The 25,679-nt window shown below is 39.3% G+C and overlaps 1 protein-coding gene across 7 annotated transcripts in view; it reads left to right on the plus strand.

Moving 5' to 3' along the window:
- Window positions 1-25,679, plus strand: part of LOC125320418 (3'-5' RNA helicase YTHDC2-like) — a 52,586-nt gene that overhangs the window by 8,477 nt on the left and 18,430 nt on the right. For 2 of the 7 annotated variants that reach the window (XR_007201105.1, XM_048292730.1), the window contains one exon: window positions 1,348-4,385. The exons of 1 other annotated variant lie outside the window; for it this stretch is intronic. Coding sequence is in view for 5 of the 6 variants with exons in the window: in XM_048292730.1 (XP_048148687.1) it covers window positions 1,348-1,397 (50 nt within the window). In the remaining variant the exon portion in view is untranslated. Of the gene's footprint in view, window positions 1-673; window positions 4,386-21,981; window positions 22,105-25,679 lie in introns of those variants that run through there. 4 more of the 7 variants (XM_048292729.1, XM_048292728.1, XM_048292727.1 and 1 more) reach the window with 4 other exon arrangements.

Genomic DNA, 25,679 nt, shown 5'->3' on the forward strand with positions numbered 1-25,679 from the left:
GTAACCACCACGATCCACCCCAAATACAGAGTGTTGCTTTGTTCAGAACTCCTAAAAGTCATGGCTTTTTAGGTGCCTCCAGCTGCTTGCTTCTTTCAGGGGCTGTAGCATGTTTTGGCTGGCATTAGAGCATCACCTGTGCTTGCTTTGCCCTCATGCTGCAAAGGCAAGGGGAAGAGCCCAGCAAGGTGTCTGTCAGCTCTGTTTCAGATATTTCATGTGACTAAATTTATTTGGGTTTAGGTGGGAAAAGGAAGGAAGATGGAGAATGAGAAAGACTGGCTTCCTAAGCACTTAACTTTACTCCTATGCACACCATCTAGCAATGATTTCTCTAAAAGTCTTTTTTTTGTTGTTAAAAATTAAAGCAAAAATATACAACGTGGTATGTGAACATGCTCTGCGAAAAGTGTTGAGGCACACACAGCTCCAGCCAGAGCAGGGCAGAAGTTTATTTCTGCAATTCTCATCACACAGGAAAAACAAAGAGGGACAATCTCTTAAATAACAAAATAAACAAATCCTTCCAGCCAGAAATCATCACAGTCAATGAGGGTCTTCAAATCCATGACAACCTTCAGCTTAATTCACTGTAAAAGAGTTTCTGAAATGCAAACTAGAGTTCACTTTAATGTATATCTTTCACAGTGCTTGTCTTCCTGTTTGCCCACAGGATTCCTGCTGGAGAAGGTTTGGGGTTTTTTCAGCAGAGCTAATGCTGACAGGAAGCTTTCTACAGAGAAGTAGGTGGACCATGAAGTGCTTCTTAGGATGGAATGTATTTGATTACAATTAGCTGGGTATTTTCTCTGTACAGCCGAACCTGTGCTGGTTGCTCTCTGTCTCCAGCCATCTCCATGCATGGACTATCCACAGTGGGAAGAAAAAACCTGCAGAACACAGCAGAGAAGGACAGAAACTTCCATATTCCTTCAGACATGTGCATTACCCACTGTAAAATGTAAAAAACCCCAAACTAAAGAGCACAGCAAAAAGACAACAGAAGCAAGCAAGAATCAGAACAGACCTCAGCCATGAGTCTTGGTCATCCACTTTATGAGATACAGGATCATACACATAACCTAAATATGTTGTGAAAATCCCAGCAATTGGGCCAGCAGCCATATCAAAGACCATACTCACATTTTCACAGGGCATTAGCAGAATTTTGCTGCAGAGAATTGCCAGGTGGGAATATAATTCATTTTCATCCTATCTACAGCAGATTTGTTAATGGTAAAGAAACATTTAGTTCCCTGACTCTGATACAAGTAATGAAGTTTTTATTCTGGCACCTTGTGTTTCCTCCTCTATGGCAAGCCATTTAAGATGTGAAATTTTTTCAAGGGGGTGACAAGCTAGAGGAGTTCCAGCCAGATGACAAGCAAGATGGATGAAGAGCAAGAAGATTGTGATGGATGCTGTTAAGGAATATTGGACATGGGACTGAAGCTGTCTGCTTATCACTAGTTACTAAATTGGCTGAATCCTTAGGCTCGAGGCTGTGAACTGTCATGCAGATATGTTGAACTTTTGAGCTTTTATCTACTTCCCTGAAAGAGGGACCCAAGAGATGGCTGGAGCTGGAAGATAAGGAAGTTCCAGCTATCAGCAGAAAACACAGCCTCAGAGCTAAAATACAATAACAAAATAGACCACCCAGAGACAATGAAGAGACCTGATGAGCAACAGGAAGACCCCAGACCCTGATATTATTGGTCTGAGCTGCCACATAAGTGTTTGGAAACTCAGACTGTTTAATTGCCCAGGAACTTCTTTTTTCAGGGTCCCTCCCCAAAGGTACCCAGCTTGAGCTGTTTCTGCTGCTGTGCAACTTTCTTGGATTAAAAGCCTGAGATGCTGCTATGGGATACCTTGGGAGGAGAAGTTTCTTTAAAAGATGTAATAATATCTTACTAAGAGCAAGAATATCCAAGGTGGGGGGGGGGGGGAGGGGGCTAAAAATAGCATAAAATCACAAGGCAGAGTAGTTTCTATGTCAAACTACCTGTTACTCCTCCTTCCCTCTAAAGTGTGTGCAGCAGCCCATAAAGGTCTAAGCAGTGACCAGGACTTTTCTCCATCACTCCCTGACAAGCAAACACAAAACACAAAAGCCAGGAACCCAGCAAGAGTTGTGAGATGACCAAAACATCAGAACTGGGATCAAAGAATACCAAATAACCTGGACACGGGACACACAGAATCATGCCTCTCACCTTCTGAGAAGAAGAAAGTGACAAATCTTTATTATGCATACCCAGAGAAACAGGATACACTGCAAAATTACAGATACAGCTGCAACCTTCATCGTTCTGCTTCAAAAGCAAAATTTCTCATTTTTTAAAGGCCATTTATGTGTACTTGTAATGCAAGTTATTAAATCTAGAATTATGTTTAACTCCCACTTGGGAAATTAGGAAAATTCTAATCTGTGTTAACAGGTCACCTGCACCTATTACCTTAGGACTCAGAAAACCCATTTTATGTGTTTTTTCTGAAATCAGTTTGGGTCTGGGTTAATATACAGACTCAGCTTAGAATTGAGACTATGTCAGCCGACTGGCAGACACTGACCTTGTCTGATCTCTTACAGCCTAAAGCTTCTACATGCAAATTTAAAAGACGTTTTTCTTCGGTTTAGCAAGATCTGGCATCTGAATTATGCACATCCACACCACCTTTATGAAGAAGTTCACAGGGAATTTGGTTGAAAGGAAAATGAAAGTTAGTAAGATACTTCCCATCCTCTTTTGGGGAGTAATTTTTTTGCAAGCAGGGTTTTATTCTGAAAGAAAAAGAATATGTTCCTGGAAAAACTAAAGTAAAATAAAAATGCTTCTGTCTATCATGGGAGCCCATCAGAACACCAGATGGGCATCAATGCACATTCTACCATCTCTCAGGATTTGGGGATGGACCATTAAAAAGCTATTGATGGCTCATAGAAAATGTGGAAACAATCCTATTTAGAAATCATTCAACTTATGCATTACACATGCTCTGAATTTCTTTCCCCTTGCACTTTATTACTAAGGACATATGAATGAAAGTTTTTAAACACCTCATCTGTTCTTCTTCTGCTCCTTTCCATCCCTGAGCCTCTTTTCAAAGATGGAGTTACTGGCCGTAGTAGAAAAGAATGTTGTAGAAAAGACAATTGAATTTCTTATGGGAAAAGGGAGCATAAGAGTGTCAAAAGAATGAACAGATTCTGTAACAAAGAGATGCAGAAAACATATTTTTCTTATATTGGAAAGACATATAACAGTGACATTCAAAACTCAGCCAGAGCCCCTGCTGAGAAAAGCACTTAACCACATGCTCAACTTCCAAGTGGCTGCTTATGTCCATCAAATTCAGCAGGGTGTGGGTGTCTGTCTGCAGCTCCTCAGCTGGTTAAATCACTGCTCAACAGGGGAAACCACTCACCCAGGGCCTAAAAGAATTATTCTTAAGACATGCACTGACTTCAGTCACTAGTACTCTACTTCAGTTCTCAGTGGGGGTATTGTTCTAAAAACTTACTACGTAACGTTACCCTTAGAGTATTTTTTAATAAATTAACCAGAAGTCCTTTACAAACTCATTTTCTGAATTACAGACCAACATTACCCAGCTGCCCAAGACTGAAATGTTTTATAGGAGGCAAAAAAACAGTTCCCACAAGGATTTGCTGCCCCTATATGCTAGCTCAAGTAAGAATGATATTTTGGAAAGGGATGTCCAAAAAATGCACCAAGTCACTTGTGTCTCCTGGAAAAGAACCATCAATAATTCTTACCCTTCAATATTCTCAAAACATTTTTCATTAACTTCTGTCACCTAATCAGGGCAATTGGAAGTTTTGTTTTACTTCAAGGCAGCCTTTGCAGCATTTTGTGCAGCAGAAGGTGTCTTTCTTTTATGATACAGCACACCTCTGTCCTCAAAGATCCAAACGTAGCAGATTAATCCTGACCCCCCTCCATCAATTACTATGGTCATTATTTCTACAGAAATTATCCAATGGTGAAATAGCCTGTTCAACACTTCTTCCATAGGATGAAACCTCTAAACTCATGTCTGCCTGAAATTGTTCTTAAAGTAAAATTCCTAAGGGATCTGCATCTAAAGTTCGTAAAGCTTGTCTCCAAGCTATAGGACCTCATTTTCACAGTCTTTCTCACAGAACCTCACAGAATATTCAGATGAGATTTTGAAATTACTGTCTTGCATTACTTATTTAGATGTCATTCCTGCATAAACATTTAACTAGTTTATTTCACTATCATCTGCCATCACTACCATCATGACGCTGAAAGATGTATCTCAATGCAAATTCTGTAACAGTGAAGAACTAATTCTGTTACCATAAAAGCCCATTGAAAAATCAGCCAACTGAACTGTGTTGCTCCTAATAGCTATTTAAATGGGAAATCTAATTTTGGTTTAGATTAAACACTGTATTTCAAAAGAAAAACTTCATCTAAATATAATTGGATGAAATGGCTTTGAACCAATGCCAAAGTCTACTAGTTGAATGCAGCTCATTATGGCTTTGCTCTTCGGTTGGAATAACCATTAAAACTCAAATCTCATGTTTGGTGGATTCTAAAGGATATTTTAGTCCCTTGCACAGGGGTCATACAATCCTAATCCCTGTACACAGATTTACTGTTTCTGTGTTTGTTATTCTGTCATGAGAGGACATCAAGGAGTCACAGAATCACAGACTGGCCAAAGCTGGCTGATCTGGAAGGATATGGCAGATGGGACAACCAATTGTGAGGACAAAAGGTTTGCTACATCATACAGAGTAGTAAAAGGTGTTGTCTAGACAGAGTTTTGACCAAAACCTACCAAAAACTATCAAATTTCTAAATTACATATACTAAAGCCAAGAGCAAAATACCCCAGAAGTGACGAGCCTGTTGAATTACACTTCCTTCAGAGTTTTTGTGAAGAGTAACAGTGTTCCAAAGTTTTGAAAACAAACTGCAGTTGATGCCTTAGGTTTTAACTTTTATGTTTTTCAAATCCTGTACTGCCTAGTGTGTACCTCTGAAGTTTCTTGCAGCCTGTTAACTTCTGCTCTCTCGTGCTGGCTAGAGATAACAAAGCCTCTCCAGGCCTGCTCTCCAAGGACACTCCAACTGTCCTAGGCCCAAAAAGTATAAACCAAAAGCCTCTAAAGGGGGGGAAAACAGGGGGAAATTACATCATTAACTGAAGCTCTAATTGGAGAATTAACCCTGATAGGCAAATGAACCAAATCTATAAAAGTGTGAAGAACTCGTGACCTGGGGTCCATCTTGGGGTCCATCTGGGCAGTGGCCTCTGGCTCCCCAGGGTGTACCTTTGAAGGCCTTTCAAACAAATACCTACCTTTATGCCCTTACTCCTGTCTAGTCTCTGCTTTTAGGTGGCCTCTCAAGGCATCACTGTAATCCTTCATACTTCAGTTTTCATTATATCCCTTTGTACTTACAGACTCATTCCAGACAGAAAGAAAAGGGATTGCTCCCAGCTGCATGGCTGATCTCAGATATAAATGCCCCACAGGGCATTTATAGAATCACAGAATGGTTTGGGTTCAAAAGCGTCTTCAAAGCTCATCTGGTCCAAAATCCTTGCAATGAACAGGGACATCTTCCACCAGACCAGGTTGCTCAGGGCCCTGTCCAATACCAAATGTTTTCTGGCTGGGCCATCTATCAGCTCTCTGGGCAACCTGTGCCAGTGTTCCACCACTCTCCTCGTAAAAAATTTCTTCCCTCTAACTAGGCTGAAGTGTAAAACCATTACTCCCTGTCTTATTGCCCTTAAAAAGGCTGTCCACATTACTCTTATAAGCCCCCTTTAAGTCTTGAAATGTGGAAATAAGGTCTCCTTGGAGCCTTCTCTTGTCCAGGCTGAACAACCCCAGCTGTCTCAGCCTTTCCTTGAAGGAGAGATGTTCCATCACTCTCATCACTTTTGTGGCACTCCTTTGGACCTGCACAGACAGATCCATGTCTTCCCATGCTGGGGACCTCAGAGCTGGGTGTTGATATTGGAAGTAACATAGAAGAGGGTCAGAGATTTGGTATTTTATAAGCAAGCACACAGTATCATCAGTTATCTTGCAGGACTAATCCAGGAGGTGGGTACTTAGCATACATCACACTCCAAACCATTTAGTCCTGCCAATAACTTTGATATCGTGGCTTTTTCCCACACAAAGCACATAATCTTATACTTAAAAACCTACAAAAATGTTAACAAGACTCTCATTAGTAAATTGCCTTGTTTGCCCTATCCTGGCTCCTGAGAAAGAAGTGAGAACATAACTAGAATAACAACAAAACCAAATATTATTTTATGTCTGAACCTTCCTTTGTTTCAGTGTTGACCATAGCTCTAACTGGAATGTTGGATACAGACAGTTTTGTTCAAGTTTAGCTTGAAAATCTGCCTGGCATTTTCAACTGAAATTTTTACTCTAGCTCTAAAGACTCAGAATGTGTCTATCTCCTCTTTAATGTGCTCCTTTCTGCACTATACTTCCAGGAAAAGAAAATCTAAGAAAAATAAAAGCTTTTACAGTCAAAGAAGAAGACATACTCTTAAAACTAAACTTGGCCCTGACTTATTTCAAATGTCTGTTTGCTTTTAAAACTGTTCTATTTTTATTAGAAAGAAGTGCTACAGGTGCCCATCCCAAGGGCCACTGAACTACTATCATGAATTTATGGAGACAGAAATGATTAATCCTTCTGTGCTGGGTGCACCACAGCATGGTGACAACACTGTAGGGCCTTCCAGAAGCAGCATATAAAGAGATTTTTAAAAGACTTTTGCCCTGAAACCAGAGTGATGGCACTAGTTCTCTGAAGAGAGTAAAAAATCGGTGAGAGAAATATTAGAGAGTAGTTTAAGCTGTATTTAGTTATCTACCTGCAAGTATTTGTCTTAGCCCAACTTCTCTGACTCCCTGTGTAGTCAATGGATATTCCTCCTCAGTGGACAATCCCAAGCAGTGAGGACACTGAGGATCCTGTTTAGAGTCATACTCTGGAAAAACAACTCCTATTTTTAGTCCAGAGATACCTCTCTCATTCTGGCTGCTGCTCTCCAGGCAGGTTCCAACACCCCTTCCTTCCAATGGAGCCTGAAGGCGGGAGTCATTCAGTCCCAAAGGACCCATATCCAAGGTAGTCAGGCTCAGCAGAAATCTGGACAACAAACTCTGAAAGGGATTTTTCTGATCATACGCCAACTTCAGGATGCAATAAGTTGCAACCAGGCCTCAGATGGTGCTCTCCAGTGCCTGTAAGGAAACTGTGTGCACCAGATTGATCTGCCCTTTCCTTAGGCAATGAAATTAGGCAAATGAATCCTTCCCTGTGGTTTTATTTAGACACTAAGTGATACAACTAATACCTTCCAGTCACAATTTATATTCCAATTTCATCATCTCTGGTGAGGAACACAGGAAAGGAGGGAAGAATGGAAGAGAAATTCTGACATTATTTAAACCTATGCAATGATTTGCTTTCCAGATTTATGTCACAGTAAAACTGATAGCAGTGAAAGAGTAAAAGGAGCAGCTGAGGCATTTGGAAAATCTGGTCTTTTCAACTACAAGGGCACTTTCCCTGGGTTTATATTGCTTCATTAGCAGAGTTTAGCTCATTACTCCACCTAGCAGGCTACAGAAAGAAGGATCAGTGTTAATATGGACAGATATAGGTGGCACCCAAGGGGTTAAAATGTTGTGTTTCCAGGTGAGGAAGTAACAAAGCCAATAATCCTAGAAAGAAACAGAGTAGGTAGAACAGTGTTGCATAAAACCCAGTGAGCTGGAGGGTATGAGTTACAATGCCTCTAAGTCTGGAGGAAATGGTCATTTTCATAGTGCCATTTATGCTTCGTGTTAAATGTATTTAGCTAGAGTTTCTGGCTTATTCCCCCAAGAATATAAATTAGTGTCCCCATGAAACCAAAGCTGTCATGTTGCTGTGAGATGCAGACTGAGAGCACAGCTACAGATGCTTTTCTGGGGCAGTATAATTTTATATCACCATCTATTTCTTTTCTACATCTGATGGTTTATGCTGAGAGCAGATCTCAGCCCTGGTAATGGAAGCACAGCTTCTGCCCTGAACCACTTCCAGTCAAGTTCTGTCAATGGCAGAATCCTGGGTTGATTGTTTAAAATGACTTCTATTTAACTGCTCCCAGAAAGAAAAAAAAGCTCTGGAGCAGTGTCTAATCCATTGAGCTACCTGATCTTTCATTCTAGCAGAATGCAGGAGAACTCATTTTATCATGATAAATAAGTCCCTAGTAAACTCTAAATGAAAAGAAACAATGAACTTGTTATTTGACTGTCACTTTTCACGTGTGTCAGATAAATGCAATTTCAAGACACTTTAATCGAAACTAAATTGTTTTATATACATGAATATTTGTCCACTTGAGACTCAGTTTTTACCTATGTTGAAAAATGTCAGGATCCAAGCAGCTGTAATAGCAAGGGACACACAAAGTATCACAGAATTGATAACAAGAAGACAAAGGGGCCATCTCCCAGCTGCTGCTCACCAGCATGGCCCTGCTTGTGCCAACAGAACTGAGATAATTCCTGGAAACTGGCTGTAAGGAATGCAAAACTGTAATCTGGCCCTGTTGGTATGAGAAGGAAGTCTGCTGTTCAGCTGAGGCTGCAAAAGCAGGGAACACAAGCAGAGGTGAAAAAGACTTGGGTTTGTTTCAAAGAGAAAATGGATGTTAGTGCTGGTGAGAAGCTTCCTTGACTCTAATCCCATTTAGTGATTAGCTACCTATAGAGTGGTGAAATGCATCCTTTAGTTGTTTTGGACCTGCTGTGTGTTCACTTTACCTGGTATCTCCTGGATTTTTTATCATAGTGAACAATCATTCCCACTTACCACCCCTAACCTCCCATCTCAGCTGGTCATCCTCCAGGCTGAAAGGATTAATCTACTGTTTCCTTAAACAGAAATTAACACCTGACACCCTTTACCACTATTTGTCATACATTTTCTAGTTTTTCTTTTACCTTTTCCAAGAGGGAAGACTAGAACTGGACACAGTACTCAATATTTAGATGTACAATACAAAACAACCACATTTTCTCATTATGTTCTTATTTCCCCATACCCACTAATTCGTTCAGGTCTTTCTTTTCACATGTCTTTGCATTTTACCACTCCATTTAATCTCATCCTAGGTTGGGCTAGTCTTGCACATTTTGCCTACCTGGGTCACCAGCACATTGCAAAAACTTTATCTGAGATTCTGCCTGTGAGGCTGTAGCCCTGAAGAGCAGGGAATAAATTCCCAATTCCCAACTTGTCCATTCAGAGATGAACAAACTCCAACCCAGAAACAACAACAACAAAAAAATCAGCTGTGGCAACTGTACAGGCTGGTACAGCCAACTGGAATGAATTTCAAAAAATATTATTTCCCAGTAGCATCTGAGATGTCTTCAGATAAAGACATGATCCAGTTGCCACTGAGAACACTGAGCTTTGGGATTGGCCATCAGTTCCTTCTCCTAACAGAGTGAATGATGGTTTTGTATGAAAAATCAGCATTTTACAGCAGCCAGAACATTCAGCATTTGGTTACAAACAGGGGATGTCAAGTGGAACACTCCAGGAGCAATGACCTCCCAACCTAACAGGGAGCCCATTCAGAGTTTAGGCCACCTCTGCCTATTGGAAAACAGGCAGGGAGTTGAGCAAGGAGGCACAGGCTAGACCATCTGCCTGCTTAAACTGGTTTAAGCACCTGGAAGTTCACAGTTGTGCTAGGGAGGCTTTGATGTTTCATAGTGACCCCCAGATCCAGAATGAGAAGCTGTGCTGGTACGGAATTAATCTTTCCTCATTAAAAGATATTTTCATGAAGTACTTTTCTACCCACAGGCCATTGATCCCGAGGATTTAAGCAGCTTAAGTGTTCAGCTCTTATATTTCAATGCTTGTCCATTTTGTCTCCTAAGGGAGAACTTGTACCCTTGTTCTTTACCTCCATCCCCACACTAACTGTCTCCCTCTCAGCACACAGATCTTCAGCGAGGGATAAGAAAGGTCTAAAGAAGCTACAAGGAGAGGGGGTCCACAGTGAAGGGACACCAGATCAGGGCATATTCCCCAGTGCCTTTGGGGAAACTGCTATCACTGCTACATTCTCCGGGGCGACAGCAGCAAACCAGAACTTGGTCCCTGTGGAGCTGATGTTGTTTTGAGGCAGCCACTCTGACAGTCTTGCTCAGGGTAGCACATAGAGTGGGTTTGCAGGAAATGCACGGGGGTCCTTATTCGTACTAGCAGCATTTTCACAACAAAGCCTCAGGTGTTCCAAGTGTGCCCTGTTCCCTTCAGCCCCTCATTTGTCTCTCCTCACAACTCACTGCTTAACTCTGGAGTATGGTCCTGGCCCAAATCAAATCAATTCACAGCTGTTTCAGGGAAGGGAAGACATTGAATTGTACTGTTCAGTTGACATCTGTTCTGATTCTCAAGCAAAACCACAAACCACCTCTCCAAAATCCTCTTCTGTGGAAAGCTACACCACAGCCACAGAAAGAGGACAACAATTTCCCCCAGCAAACTAATCTGAAGCTGATGCAGACAAGAAGCTCTATAAAAAGCTTTTCTGTTGGCTGGAGTCCTTATTTCTCAAGACAATTTCCAAGAGCAGGCAAGAGACCTCCTGTCACTGAACAGGTGATCTGTTGTAAAGACACGTTTCTCACGAGCTCAACCCTTATTTCAAGTATTATCAAGAGCAGGGTGAGTAGTGCTCTCACTTCCACTCCTGTATCTGCCTCTTGTTTCAAGAAACAGTGAGCCAGATCTCTGAGGTGGCCCTTCACACGTAACAGGCTCCACAGAAGAAGATTGCAAGGGAGAACTGAGAAGCAGACATAACTGGGATGCTGTTGTTTGTTTTAAATAGAGGAGGTGAACCAACTACAGAAAGCAGAATATAAACAAGTTCAGATATAACCTTCCTCTCAGCATTGTGTTCTCCCAGCTCAGTTCCCTCTCATGGTTAGAAAACTGTGAGATTTGGATTCTCAAACAGTGAAAAACATGACATTTTCTGAAGAACCACCTCCTCCTTTCCTTTTTTTTTTTTTTTAATTTTTTTTTCCCCTCTAGAGAATAGCTGGATCACTGAATGCTACACAAGTGTTTGTGTTGGCAAACCTGCTGGGATGATGTGGGGAAAAGAATGGTGTGGAGATAGGGGCAGAAGGAAAGCTAAAAACATCCAACTTTCAGAGGAAAAAAGAACCCATCCAACTCTAAGCACCTAGCAAAAACATAAATCACCTTTCCAAAATCCTCTTATGTGGAACTTACTTGAAATGGGATTGTTAAACCATGGAACGAAAGCAGTTTTACTTTCTCAGACAATTTTTTATATTCATGTCATGCACTCCTGAGTACAGCTAAGCTCAGCATCTAATTGCTCTCAGCTTGACAGATGCAAATGCAAGGTGAACTTTGGATAAAAAAATAGTTAAAAATTAGTTTCTACATTAATATCACATTTCTACTAGCACTATATTAATTTCTGCAGCTTTGCATAGAAGGAACTGAAAGACCAGCAACATCTTTCTCCTCTGAAATGTTTGTCCTTCCTATCCACAAGCTGTAAAGAAGATGTGCTGCTTGTACCAAATCTTCAACCATTATACAACAAGAAGGTACTTTGCCAAGAAATGTAATCCCAGAAAAGATTATTTATTAAACATAACTTTTTTTACAGTGGCAGCAAAGTAGAACCAGGATGGATTGAAGCAGCAGTTAGACTAATGGAAAAGATTCTATAATGTGGTGTTTGCAGTTTGTTAGCAAAAAACTTCAATCTTTTATTTCTGCTGAAGCAAGAGGGCATCCCACACTGTCTGGAACATATTTCACCTCTGCTATCAGAGAACAAAAATTGACAAAAGCACCTGCACACCTGTCTTTAAGAAAGGGTATACTTCTACTTCAGCCTGAAGTCCACCAGTGAATGCAATGGATGAGACGAAGCTTTATCACTTTCTAATCTTAAATGTGAAGTGCTAGTGAAGGATTAATTGATATTTTAAATGTGGTTAGGATACTAATAACTATTAGGGTTGTTTTCCATATCATCTTCAAAAGGAGTTCAAAAAAGTGATAACTCAAACTTACAAGCTATCTGCAAGTCTACTGACCTTTAGGAAAATATATTATTACTGAAGTCTCAAATTAGTTTCTTATTAAAGTACTTTATGCAGCTTGGCCTAAATTCAAAACTTTTTAACAGAAAGATATTCAGTGGGAGGTATTTTAAAAGCTTAATCAGATTTATTTGGATGGGAATTGGATCTATGTATCTTTTGGGCAGCTTTGAAACTCTCAGCCTATTTACTTGGGACCACTAGGAGATAGGCAATTTTTTAATTACTATGTGAAATAAGGTCCTTTTAAATCAGCTATTTTTAAAAAAAGGATTTAAAAAATCATTTTACTTTGCTAGACTGCACATAGCTGCACATTAAGAGACAGCTGCTTGTGAGTGAGAAAGTGCAGTGAGTGCACTACTAAAGCCACATTTCAGATGGTTAAATTGTATCTTTGGAGATACAAATTAATGTTTTTATCCTTTTAAAAACATGATATTGTGTAAGAAGTGAATTGCTGAAATGAACCTAATTTAATAATATTTTATAAAATTCCTTTTAAGCAAATGGAAGTCCTTATCTGGGTGGAATAGTAGTATTTTTTATCAGTCCTGTCAGCAAAGATGAGACCTTTTATATGCATTTATCATATTATTTATTTGCATTTCTCTCCATAGTTGAATGAAGCAGTTTTCCTCTCTGCTTTAGCATTACTGTGTTAAAAAACCCTACATTTCCTCTCCCAAAAGAAATTGCATAATTCTTTTTCTTTTTTCATTTTTTTCTTGAATTGATACACACATATCTTTTAAAAGACTGTTTCAAAGGGAAGACAAGAACTGCAATCTGTGTAGAGAGTTCAAGGTAGTGAGGGAAGTACTATGGAGTTTTATTTAGCTGAGAACCGAAAGTACACATAATTTTCCAAAAACTGGGTAATTTTGGTATGTTTTAATGATTCTGGATCCTGCACTGATCATAAATTTAAGTGGCTTGTACTGGGAGCCCGACTCACACGTTCAAAAGAAAAACAAGTCTTTCTGCTCTTATAGAAATGAAATTATTGCAGTTTTGCTGCCAAAGACCTTAATTGTTCACTCCTGAAAAATGGGCTTCCCCCTATTCTTCTTTACCACAGCGGAACCCATGTGTTTCCCATATTCAGATTTCCTTGTGGAAATATTTTCTTCTATGGTATGCCATGGCCAAGATAATGAAACAAAAACATCTTTGAACCATTCAGAGTGCTACAGGTTGGAAATGTGGTGTAAAATATGAATAATAGCTTTCCTCTGAGTTTTTTTTTTATTTTCTGGTCAGTCCTGTTTGAAGTGAAATTCAGTGAGACAAAAACTGAGCTGCTTTTTTGTAACAGGCTTTTGGAAAGCTTATTGTAGAAGATGCACAAACCCCATCTAATAACTCTGTGCATTTGACAGCTTCTGAGTACAATACATGGTAATGCTGGTGTAATTCCAACATGAAAATTTGTAATAATTTTTCCCCAAAATCTTCCAATTGCCTTTTCTTGAAAAGATGATGTAAAGTCAGTTCCTTTGGTCTCAGGACATCTGAAGCTAATTCCTGGCAGATCAGAGCATGGAAAATGTTATTTTTCAACCCCGGGGACTGAAATAAAGAGTGACTTGGGACCACACATAAATGGCACTGCTGAGTGGATGTGGTGCGTGGGATGGGCTCATAAATACACACCTTTAGATTGAAGCCCTTTCTCTCAGGACTACCAGGGAATTAAGGACAATTTCATGTTGAAAAGAGTTAGCCTTGACAGAAATGGCAATGAACACCATGCTCCCATCTACTGGATATCCATATTAGGCCATTTTCTAGGCACCGTTGCCAAGACCATTGTGTAACCTCTGTCACAAGAGAGCTCCCAAATCCGGCTGGGCAGCTTGATCTAGCACTGAGATTAGGGCAGCTCCAAAAAGGAGGTAGGATGAGATCATTTCCAGAGGTCTCTTAAAATCTTTTTTTTGAAGTATTTTGAAGTATTTTTGAAGTGGTTCTGTTTTTACCAGGGAAATATTTCTCTAGTGTGAGCAGCTACATATTTACTTTAGGAGTCTCTGGGTAGGGAAAGAGAGAGCAGGAGGGGGAACAGTTTATTGGAATGTATTTTCCTTTATTCATCATTCTCTGACTAATACTCTGTCTCAGTCTGCCTTTGCTGTTACCATAGAGCTGATTTCAAAACAACAAAGAAAATAAAATTATGCAGGCCACTTCACTCAATACTTCATAACAAGACACTAGAAGTAATGCAATTAGTCTAACCCTAATCTACACCGGAGAAGAGTTGCTTGTTGCCTAATCCTGAGGAAAATACTCAGAGCTAAAAGGGTCAGTGTCTTCCATGCTACAGTTGCATAGTTACTGGATAAAAAGAGTTAAATTTCACTTTTTTTCCTCTGATGTTGGACTTCCCCAAGGTAGATCTGAGATGATTGACTATAAATTACTGTAAAAGGATGATTCCTTGTACATGTGATACCCATGAAGCATATTGCCTGTAAGATAAACTAAGCAGGAACAGACAATAAAGGAAAATTTATGGGGACAAGGGAGGCCAGTGTTAGGGAAACATTGCAGTCCAGGCTTTTACCTCTTTATACTAACAGATAATCTGTTTGTTTGAGTTAGGGAACTGATCTGAGGTAGGAATTGTATAATTGAGGAGCCTGACTCAAGACATGTGCTTGGCAAATTCCATATGAGATCTTGCTTCTCCAGAATAAGCATACTGGGATTTCCACAAGCAATCTTAGTTATTACAGCCAAGAATATTTCTTCCTGCTCTTTGGGGAAATTTCAGATATTTGTTCCTTCTGAGTATAACAGTATAACAGGATTTTGGAGACTATTAGTTCTTGCAAAAAATACGATGTGAAATGTTTTGTCTCCAAGTCTTTGGCAGTCTGAAAAGCTCATTATCCTGAAAGTGGTTTGTAATGGGTGGAGAACTTGGATGCTGTGCTGCTCGCAATGCTAATTGAATGGCTGTATTATAAAAACATGTCTTATTCTTTGTTCCATTCAGATGAGAGTCTCTGAACACAATAAAGAGTGCTATCTTACTATCTTTTAATGTTTCTAATGTTGCAGGCTCTCAAAAAAATACATTGTTTTGCACTTCACTCTGAGGTGATATCTGCCATCAGCCTGGTGTGTATTCTGCCTGCAACTTCCCCCATGGAGTATGCAGTTCTTTTCTGCACATGTACAACCCTTAGCTTTTTGTTAAATTTTTAATAAATAAAAAGAAAGGAAAAAAACCTCAGTAATAATATTTGTAGGTTACTGACGGGACGGATGGGACGGTCGGTGACGGAGACGAGAGATCTCTATAGTCTGATCTTGGGACACATGCGGTTTATTGTAAAAGGCGTGGGTATAGGGGCACTGCTCAGAGCTGCCAGACTCAGCTCTGAGCAGGCCCAAGAGAGCAAGAGAGTGAACGGGTGAGAGAGAGAGAGAGAGTGTAAGAGCAAGAGTGGAAGTAAGAGCAGGAGTGGAAGTAAGAACAAGAGTAAGAGCAAGAGTGTCTGAAGTCCTGGTTACAATACAATAAATCATCTTCTGTACTGAATATTCTAATTGTCACTAACCAATCTAATACAAGATACAAATCCTATAGCATTTACATACAGCCTATAAGAGTTCTTATATTACCATAGAGTGTTACATCTTAACTTCTAAAAACTACTCTTTGGACCCCTTCTGCTGGGCTGGTAGGGTCTGCTCTGACCCTTGGACCTGCCTGCAAGCAGAGGGTATTGTTCCATCAAGAGGGGATTACCTTCAGTCGGCCATACCATTGTTTTCCAGTTGTTCAGTAACTAAGACTTGGTATTTCAAAAGTGGCTTTCATTTCGATGTTGCCTGTAGTTTTCATATTCCCAAAATCTTTTGTCAGGCAATCATATTTATAAGGCTTTCCTATTTCATCTTCCCCAACAATATTTATACTCATATATTTATACAAAATATATAAAGGCATATAAATACATAAAATATAGAAATAAATACAGGTTTAGGTCTACTTTTAAAATGGTGGTCAGCACCTGTTAGGCAAAGGCTATTTAACAACAGGAAGGAAATACTCGTAGGCAGCAAAACGTAAAAAACCAGCATCCTGCTTCAACCCTTCAGCTATTTTCAGTTTGCCAGCATTATTTGTGCATCTCCTAATTTTACGTCTTCAGTAGTAGCTGGATTTAAAGCAATAGCATGCAGCATTGCAAACATCTCCCAAAAGCCTTCAGAGGGAAGCAGCCAGAATAGGCTCTTGGCATCAGTGGCACAACTCCATAACCCCATGTGCAAGAAACTCTGACTCTTGTTGAATGGCAACCTATGCCCAAGGAGAACAGAAAGGAAGAGTGAAGAGTGGGAGGCCTTTTGTAAAACAGCAGGAGCAATCTGACAGCTGAATTTCCTGCACAGAGCACCTGAGGTGCAGCCATGGTGAAGCAGGAGTATTGATTGCAGAACAGCAAAAGGTAATATGTAGAGCCACTCTCCAAAGGTCTGTTACAAATTTGATTTGCTAGAAAATCCAGCTTTTTTTTTCTCTTCCTTCGTCAGTGTAGTGGTTTGGTCCAAAATACTCATTACTTACTTATTTACTTATTTAATTTCTGGGCATAGGGCAGCAATATGGGATACACATCATAAAGCCACCCCAAGACAGTCAGTGCAGCACTTCCACCACTTTAGATATCACTATGATGGGATGGACCTATAAACAAACAAAAAGAATGAAATCCTGCACACATTTCTGGGGCTGCAGTTGTGTGAATGGAGACATAACAGTGGTACTAAGTCTTGAGTAAGCCATGGTCTTCTTTTGGACAGCTGTGTGGATGGTCAATTTTGTTCACAGCTCATTTTCCCTTCTGTGGTTTTTCCACTTTCCCATTACTTCTTAAACTGGTACATCCAGAAGTGTTACTCTGATTTAGCAGGCCTGCAATGGGAGCAGACTTCTGAAGACAGACCTGACACTCTTGTTTTGTAGATCCAGGCTGTTTCTGGGTGTTACAGAGGACAAAACTTTTATTTTCTCTCTATATTTTACCATACTCTGCATTAATAGTTTGTCTGAATGAACAAATCTGTCATGACATCACTGAGGGAAGGCTAACCTTGCACTCACCTGTTATTTAAGGAACTTTCAAAATACCTTCAGGGGATGAAGAAGGAGTGAAAAACAAACAAACAAACAAACAAACAAAGCTTTAGTTCTTTCTTTGGTTTTCCTTCTTTCATATTTTGAGAATTATAAATGTAATTGACCACACTTAGCAACACTGCTCTCTCAGTAAAACTTGCCTTGAAAATAAAATTCACTACATTTCATTCTCCCACCATATAAATGTATGATGCAAGGAGACACTGGATCTGAACATATGCTCCTCCATGCTCATTACCAGCCAGCTGCCATGGGCTGGCCCCCAGGAAGAGAGCAGAAACAAAAGAGCAAACACGGAATGATCTTTCCTCCAGAAACATTCTCCTGGTTCTGGCACGTAAGGCGTTTCTGAACTGGGTGTTGCATCTCAACTGTTGCATTCACCAATCCATGATGCAAATGCCCTCTGTGAACTTGTCTAAACATCTTCTGATTTAATTTAGCCTTTTTAAATCCCCAATATCCCATAGCAATGAATTCTACTCTTAAGCTGAAGTGCGTGGAAAGATATTCCATGCATCTTTTTAGTACCATACAGTAGTGGCAGCTCAGGAAAACGGCAGCCTGTCCTGATCTTGTTAGAAATAGGGTGAATATTAAAAAGACCTCACATGTAGTTATTGGTAAAATACCCAGGTTCTTACTTCTTTTCAGTGAACTTTTCAGCACATCTTCAATAGTGAAGGAAATGTTCAGTCATGGGGTAAACAATATCTAGAATAAAAACTGTACACTTAATTCATATGTAAGTTTCCTCTTTCTCTGTTTTTTTAACTTTGATTACCAGTTATTGTAGCATGAATTTACTCATACATATTTTCGCTCTGATGAGTTCTATGATACAAATGATAATGATATATCACTTTCAAACCAGAAAGAAGATTATATTTCTACAAAGAAAAAAAATTGTCTTCTATACCTCACAGACTCTGTATTTTAGGCTTATATCTTCATCCAGAATGTTTCATTAAGAACAAAATCTTTTTAAAAGTTATGCAAGAAATCAATATTAAAAAGAAAATGTATGGTTTTATTATGGACACTTTATAAGAATGGGTTTACTTCTGTTGATGAAACTTTTTGTGCACATTGTAGTAAATATTTGCAAAACTTTTTATGCATCTTGAAGTGAATACCACTTATACCGGGAAATCCAAGCATGTTAACTTCAACCAGATTGCCTTTAGACTTTGACTTTAGAAATGTTCTGCATCTACTTCCAACTCCAGAGTCTGCACTTATGAAAACTTGTCCATTTTTCCAGCTGTATGAGAAAAGAGGTATCTTGTTTGTCTCCTTACCTTCCTATTAAACCTCTGCAGGCACTCAAAAAAGTGAAAGCAGAAAGTCTTTGGTTTTACAGCTGTTAAGTATCAACAGTGGTTTTGCTACTGCTAAGCAGTGCTTGCACAGAGCCAAGGCCTTTTCTGCTCCTCATGCTGAGGAGACCCAGCCAGGACAGGTGACCCCAGATGACCCCAGGGATGTTCCAGACCAGGTGACATCATGCTCAGTGTACAAAGTGAGGGGAAAAAGGAGGAAGGGGTTGTCTCCCCAGTCCTGCTGGTGGGGGAGTGAGTGAGCAGCTGTTAGCTGGGGTTAAACCACAACAGGTGTTAAAAAATAAAGGGAAGGTACTTTGAAAACATCAAGTTTCTGCGTTTAGACCTTACCAGTGTGGTCACTGCAGAATAGCATTACATGTGGAGGATTGGTCACTGCTGTTTTTCAGGTCTTAGCCTGAGCAAAGAAAGAGTTGGAAATACTTAGTCTAAGCATCCTTTCAGGTTAACTCTTGGTATCAGATACTGTCCCAAGTGCCCCAGTTCCTCTCTCTGCCCTGCCTTGGGCTAAGAAATCTAGCTAGGAACTTTTTATGAATGTAGGAATGTCGGGTTATTATTACCTAAACCAGGTGCCATATGACTTGTCTTTGCCTGTGCCCTCACTAGTCTGTCTAAGAACCATGCATGAGGATTCAATGAAACAGCATCACTTACCCACCTATTTAAAAAGTCCTGCAAATAGCTACATTTGGGGTTGATGGGAATGGTTACTGCTATGGCCTATTAGGTAGATTGCAATTCAGGTCCCTTTCTTAAAAAATGGTGATGAGGTTACCAAAAGCACATTTGGCTTCTTGTCGAAACTCTCCAGGTGTACTCAGGGTAGAAATAAATAAGATATAGTGAAGTAAGGCTCAGAAAGAGTATGTCAGCTTTTTTATTTTTCCTGAATCTATACCATAAGAATAGGAAACAAAGGCATACAGCAATTGTTTATGGAAAGTAGACACTGCTTATAGAACAGGTTTGTCTTGTCAGACCAGTCCTCTGAATCAGTCCTTAACTTGACAGTCTAACCCAAAATCCCAAAATCATCAGTAGAAGTTCCTGTGGAAGTAGCATTTCACTCAGAAATTCAGAAGCTGCTAAACAGACTGAGATTTATCACAGACAAAAGGAACATCTGCACCCTGCAGTGCTGCAGCCCAGTTCAACAACTTAGAAACAGAGTGTCTCTTTCCTTTATTTCCCTGCTCCTTGCTCAGAACCGCTTGCTCGTCCTCAGAGAAGACTTGTCTGCACTTGGTCCTCACAGGTCACTGCTTTCCTAAATAAAAAGCAGTCATGACCCTTCATACTCAGTTATGCTTGGCTGCAGAGATGATGCAATTTGGTAATAAAATAATATTGGAATTTCTAGATCTCTGAGTTCTTGTGCTCAAAAAGTCATGGGATTTTGCGTCACAACATTTGCAGTGATTAACCACAAATGCTCTTGCCCAGCTGAAAGAAATAAAGAGGATTGGTGTGTATTAATCAATAGATAAACAACTTCAGAGTTAAATTTCACTCTGTTTAACCACTCTAAACCAGCTATATTATAGAACAATGTATGGGTTTCCCTCCTCTTAATTAAAGGAACCCATCAGACTGCAAAGTCTGGATTCTTCTCAATTAGGGAGCTGGGTTGTCTTCAGCAACCATCTCTTTCCAGCCTTTTGCTTAGATAAACAACAAGGTCACGGCACAAGGGGCTCATATTAATTATGAAAAACCAAACTTGTAAAAATGAATGCAGGGTGTAATGGGATTGTTCAGGTTATGTGGTGCAATAAAATAAAATGTTGAAAAGATGAAAAGAGAGATTTGACTATAATTGCAGATGTACCTGCACAAACCTGCTGGGATCAAGGAGGTTTTCTCTAAATCATTTCATGTGTCAAATAAAAAGTGCCTCAAGAACAGGCTGATGACTAGTTTTTAGCTACTTACTTGATCCTTGCTTAAAAATTGTACCATGCTTACAAAACAAAAATCTGATAGCTGACTGTCAATAGTAAACTAATTTTTAAACTAGAACTGAGTTGTGCCTAAATTTTTATGAATAAATATTTCTTGCTATTGTACTACTGTCAGTGAATTTCTGAGCACCATGGAATGAAAGCCCTTTAAATCTTCAAAGTAATTTAAGACTTTTTTCTGTCTTCATTATCTATCCTGTACACTGCACTAGATCTCCTACAGTGGTTGATTGACCTCAGCAAATTGTGTAAACACAATTGCATTACTGCTCAATTAGCAGAAGAACTATTAAAACTCTTGGGTTTCGGGTTTTTGTTGGGTCTTTTCTTGGTTTGTTTTTTGCTTTGTTAATGATGAGCAAAGTGTTTGTAAAGCCCTGAGTTTAAATCAAGAAATAATGAACAGCTCATTTTAGGGAAGTACTCTGGAGGGTTTCTTTTAAATTCTTTTTAAATTAAACCAAATTTCAGCTTCACCCTTTCGACTACTCAAATTATTTTCACTTTAAATATGTTCCATTAGAATTTTGTTTCCATTTATCTAATGTTTCCATTAGAAATTCCATGAAATTACAATTCATGATTGCCATCAAAATGAAGCTGCACTGAAGATCCTGGCTAAATACAGATAATTGCAGTCAGCCAGTGGCTGGCTCCAGTGAAAACAGGAGTATCTACGTCAGCTATTGAAGTCTCTTCTCCCTCATTCAGAGCATGGTAGAAAATGGGTTTCATTGAAAGACAAATGGCATCAGCCAAAAATTAAAAATACCCCTTGACTTACCCAGCTTTGAAAACCGTATTGTTAGGCCACAGAACTTTTTTAAATTTAGGTTGTTAGCTTGATAAAGATTGATTCACCTAGATTAAGGATTCTGCAAATTCTGCATTTGTTGCAACCCTCTGAGAGACCAGAAAAAAAAATATTTGAAAACTTGAATCTGTTATCACATCAGGAGTCCTGATGAGGTGTAGGCAAAGTGAATAATCATGACTGCCTGTAACATAGCCCAGACACAAATTCTGATCAGATTGGCTGGAAAATAATTTAACACACAGATGGATAAACAAATGTATTTCATCTAGTTCAAGGTGAAAAAAAGTAATCCACTCTTCATTTCCTGATATCTGTCTGAACTTCTCATATCTAATTTAGTATTGTCTGCTCTGCTACATTTCTGTTCAGATCTGAGGATATGCCATATGTTTCATCCACTGTTCTCATTACACTTACAAAGCTTGGATGCCTTTTACTGAGAGGTGCACAGGCTTTTTTTCCCCCTTATTTTTTTTCTTTAGGCACCACAGAACAGCCACTCTCAGAAAAGACAAAACTGTTGGGAAATATGGCTTACAAGAGCCAGTGGAGCACACAGAAAAAAGCTGACGAAGAACGTCGTTTCATTAAATATTCAAAAATCATTTTTATCTCCTCTCTTTTCTTCTCTGTCTTCTTCTCTCTCCTCCTACTTTTTCCCTTTCCTTTCATGAGACCTGCTGACTGCAACTATGGTTTCTGAGGGGAAGCAAAATATATAAAATTATGGTTCTTCTCCAAAAAGGAGGACATAAAATATTTTACTGAAACTGAACCTTTTTGCTGGAAAGGCAAGCCTCTGATTTATGTCCCAATGACAGCTCAGCCAGCACCTCCTAGAGCACATCAGCCCCCAGATGTAGGGCCTGGAGGGTGCCTTTATTGCCTGGGCAGCTCTGACTGGGCTGCAGATCCCTTGGCAGCAGTTGTAGCACTGGGTTGTGAGAAGAGAAAGGGTTTCCCTGCTCTAGAGCACCTCCTGAGCTCTTCTGAACACAGACCTGAGGGTTTTGTTTGTTTCATTACTAAAAATAACTGTCTTCATCTGGGCTGGGAGCTGAAATGGAAGACTGAGAATGGTCTATGCAAAATCTTTTTTTCCTTATGTCTGTTTTCATAGGATTAGAGTTTAAAACACATTTCTCCTCTTGGATGTGCAGTCTCATTTTCTCTTGTTTCAGAGCTGTTGTATACACACACTGACAGCAAGAAGCACGTTTATTAAACTTGATTTTGAAATCTTCGTTTTTCTTCCACAAGTCTCTTAAGTGACATATCCCCTGTCACTTAAATATATTTTCTTTCCATTTGAAAAGGGTTATTCCTCCCCTTTTGGAATCTTAAACCATAGTCTGCAAAGTAAAGAGAAGTTTTCATGGCCAAAATATTCGAGGTGTTTATTGTTCTACTAAAGGGCACTTCCACAGAAACGAGAGGCTAGGACTTATGTCCATTTCCTATATAACTCACAAAGTCTGGCTGGCTGCAGTACAGTCTTGGAAGATGTGCTTCATCCTAAATTGTGTCTGTGCACTCTGCTGACTGTGCTGGGACACCAGGCACGAGGCAGCCAAGCCTCCCACCTTACAATTGCGTAAATACTTACCCCGATCCTCAAAACCTCGCACACTTGACAGTGCCCATCCTTTGCTACAAGCAAAGGCTTTCCTGGTGCCCTTTCCCAGACCGTCCAGTGAGGTTTTGAGACAGCCACAATGTGAAAACAGTGGTTTTACTTCCCAGGACTCAAAAAATAAAGTGATGCACTCCCACTCCTCTGCCCCAGAGACACATTTGGCTGTGTGGGTGAGGTGATATCCCAGCTGTGTCCCAAAAGTACACTCAGCCTCAGCATCTCAACTCATGTAAGAACACCCACAGCTAAAGCTCTGTGTGCTTTGCTCTGCATCTTTAACCGAGTTACCAGCATAATGCTTTAATCACTAATTACAGCCTACCATGCTTGCCGTGCTTTATAACATTCTATATTATCTATATAGCTGACTTGTTAGAAAGTCAGCTAAAGGCAAGGAAGCATCCCAAGTTAATCTGGTCCTTCAGAAAACCTCTTTCAGTGGAGAGGCTCAGAGGCTGCTGCTAACTCCAGTTAATCACATCTGTTTACTTCAGTTTCTAATTTTTAATCTGCTCCTTTCAGCAAAACAGCCTCCAAAGTTTCATGGGTACTGTGGTTCCTTGTTGATTTAAATGAATACTTAATTAAAGTTAAATTAATACTTAATTTAAGAGGCATGCTGGCCTTGTTAATGGGATCACTCCAGGTACATAGCTAATTTAGGAAATGAAGATGACTTTTATGCTGTTGGGCGTCTCAGTGGTAGAATTGAATTTTCTCAGGACTGAACAAAACACACCCCTTATTTTGTTTAGCTACCTAGACATATTGTTTATTTGTGTATGAATATATGCATATTATATATATTCATATTTAAGGTATATATATAAACATATGTATATAATGTGATATATCATATAATATCATATCAATTTGTCCATATTTATTCCCACAAGTTTCTGCTGGATCAGACATTGCAGAACACTTTCAGCAGGATGGGGAAGAATTTGTGTGTGTATGGGTGCCAGCAATGAATGATGGATAGTTTGGGGTAAAAACTGTCGCTCAGAGGAGTTAAGAGAATTAAACCCTTCAGTCCATGTGAAATCCTTGGCACAGTTTGGAACTATTCCAAATGTACAGCTACAGATAGAAATTTTGTGTGGGAGAAAGGAAAGAAAAAAAGGGAAAAAACCCTGAAAAATATTTCTCCATGTGAATCACAAACAGGAGAAAATGGGAAAGCAATTACTCTCTCCAGTTACCTAATCCACTAAAAAAAAAAAAAAAGTGCTATCTTTTAATAATAACTACATTTATTGAAATGCAATATTGCATTGCATAGTGCTTATTGACTTTATTTTTTTCATTGGGAACCATATTATTTCTTTAAAAAAAAAGGACAAGAATATTTACCCCAGTAATTGATTTCATTATAGTGGTTTAGCAATGACACCATCATGATAAATTCAGTATAAATATACTGAGCAAAAATGCACCTGTGCTTTCACATTACTCTTTCCAGAAGTTCAGACAAGCTAACAGGGCAGTTGTAACATTCATAATCATCACCTATGTTACATTATTTCAGGAAGAAATTTTAGTCCTGTATTTTTAAAACCTATTCCCAAAGTAAAGTGTGACAATGTAATTTCTAAATTAGAGTAATTAAGACCCTTATAGGCCAACATGCTGATGTCGATTTTGTAGCTGCTCAATTTTCATTTTTCCTAGTGACACATTTCCTCTAATTTTAAAGATGCTTCAAGGCTTTTGAACACTTTTTAGTAGTCATAATCTAATATTCTCATGACATTCGTCTTTCATTCATTTATCTTTGCAGCAGAGTTGGACAATACCTGCACCTACTTTTATATTTATGTGCTTTGTGACACATTAAAATAATTCAGATTGATTCAAGGTCATTTTGACTAAAGCTGTTCAAGATCAGAATGGCTCTTGTTTTGCCTCTGATGCTTTGATATGGAGACAATATTAGATTCTATATTCTTTGATAAAAAGGTTCTGTAGCATGGACAAAATTCTGTTCAATCCAAACATCAACTTATGTTTCCATTTTCTTCCCTGAAAATGTATTTCTTAAGCTGTAAATGACCAAGTTGTAATTTTATTGCTTGAATAACTTGCTGCAAGTATCACAACTTTTTGAGTATTGTGTGACTTTTAGAAATGCATGACACTGGTGTGCTGTAGCAGTTGTTATTTCTATACATGTGTTTATGTATTTTGCCTACCCAGAGAGGGGGGATAATGAATCTTCAATTGATTTTAATTTTCCTTCCCGGCCTTTCAGTGGGAAGGGGGTTGCAGGGGTGGGAATAAAGACCCAACAGACCAATTTTCCCTGTTGGCATGATCTTTACACACACTCTGAAGCCACATTACCTTGCATTGCTGCAGGGCTAGAAAGGAAGAGCAGTCAAATTGATTTGATTGACTCAAGAGAAAACAAACTGGCATTTTACCCCACAAATGGCTGTTTCTTTTGCTTGCTTCTTTCTCTTGAGAGATTATGAGCTGGAATAATTTCTGGTTTTATCTAGTTTTCCAGTTTCACAGATGCAGCACCTTTTCCAGTACCAC

Source organism: Corvus hawaiiensis, chromosome Z, assembly GCF_020740725.1.
Source record: "Corvus hawaiiensis isolate bCorHaw1 chromosome Z, bCorHaw1.pri.cur, whole genome shotgun sequence".
NCBI classification, from domain to species: Eukaryota; Metazoa; Chordata; class Aves; order Passeriformes; family Corvidae; genus Corvus; species Corvus hawaiiensis.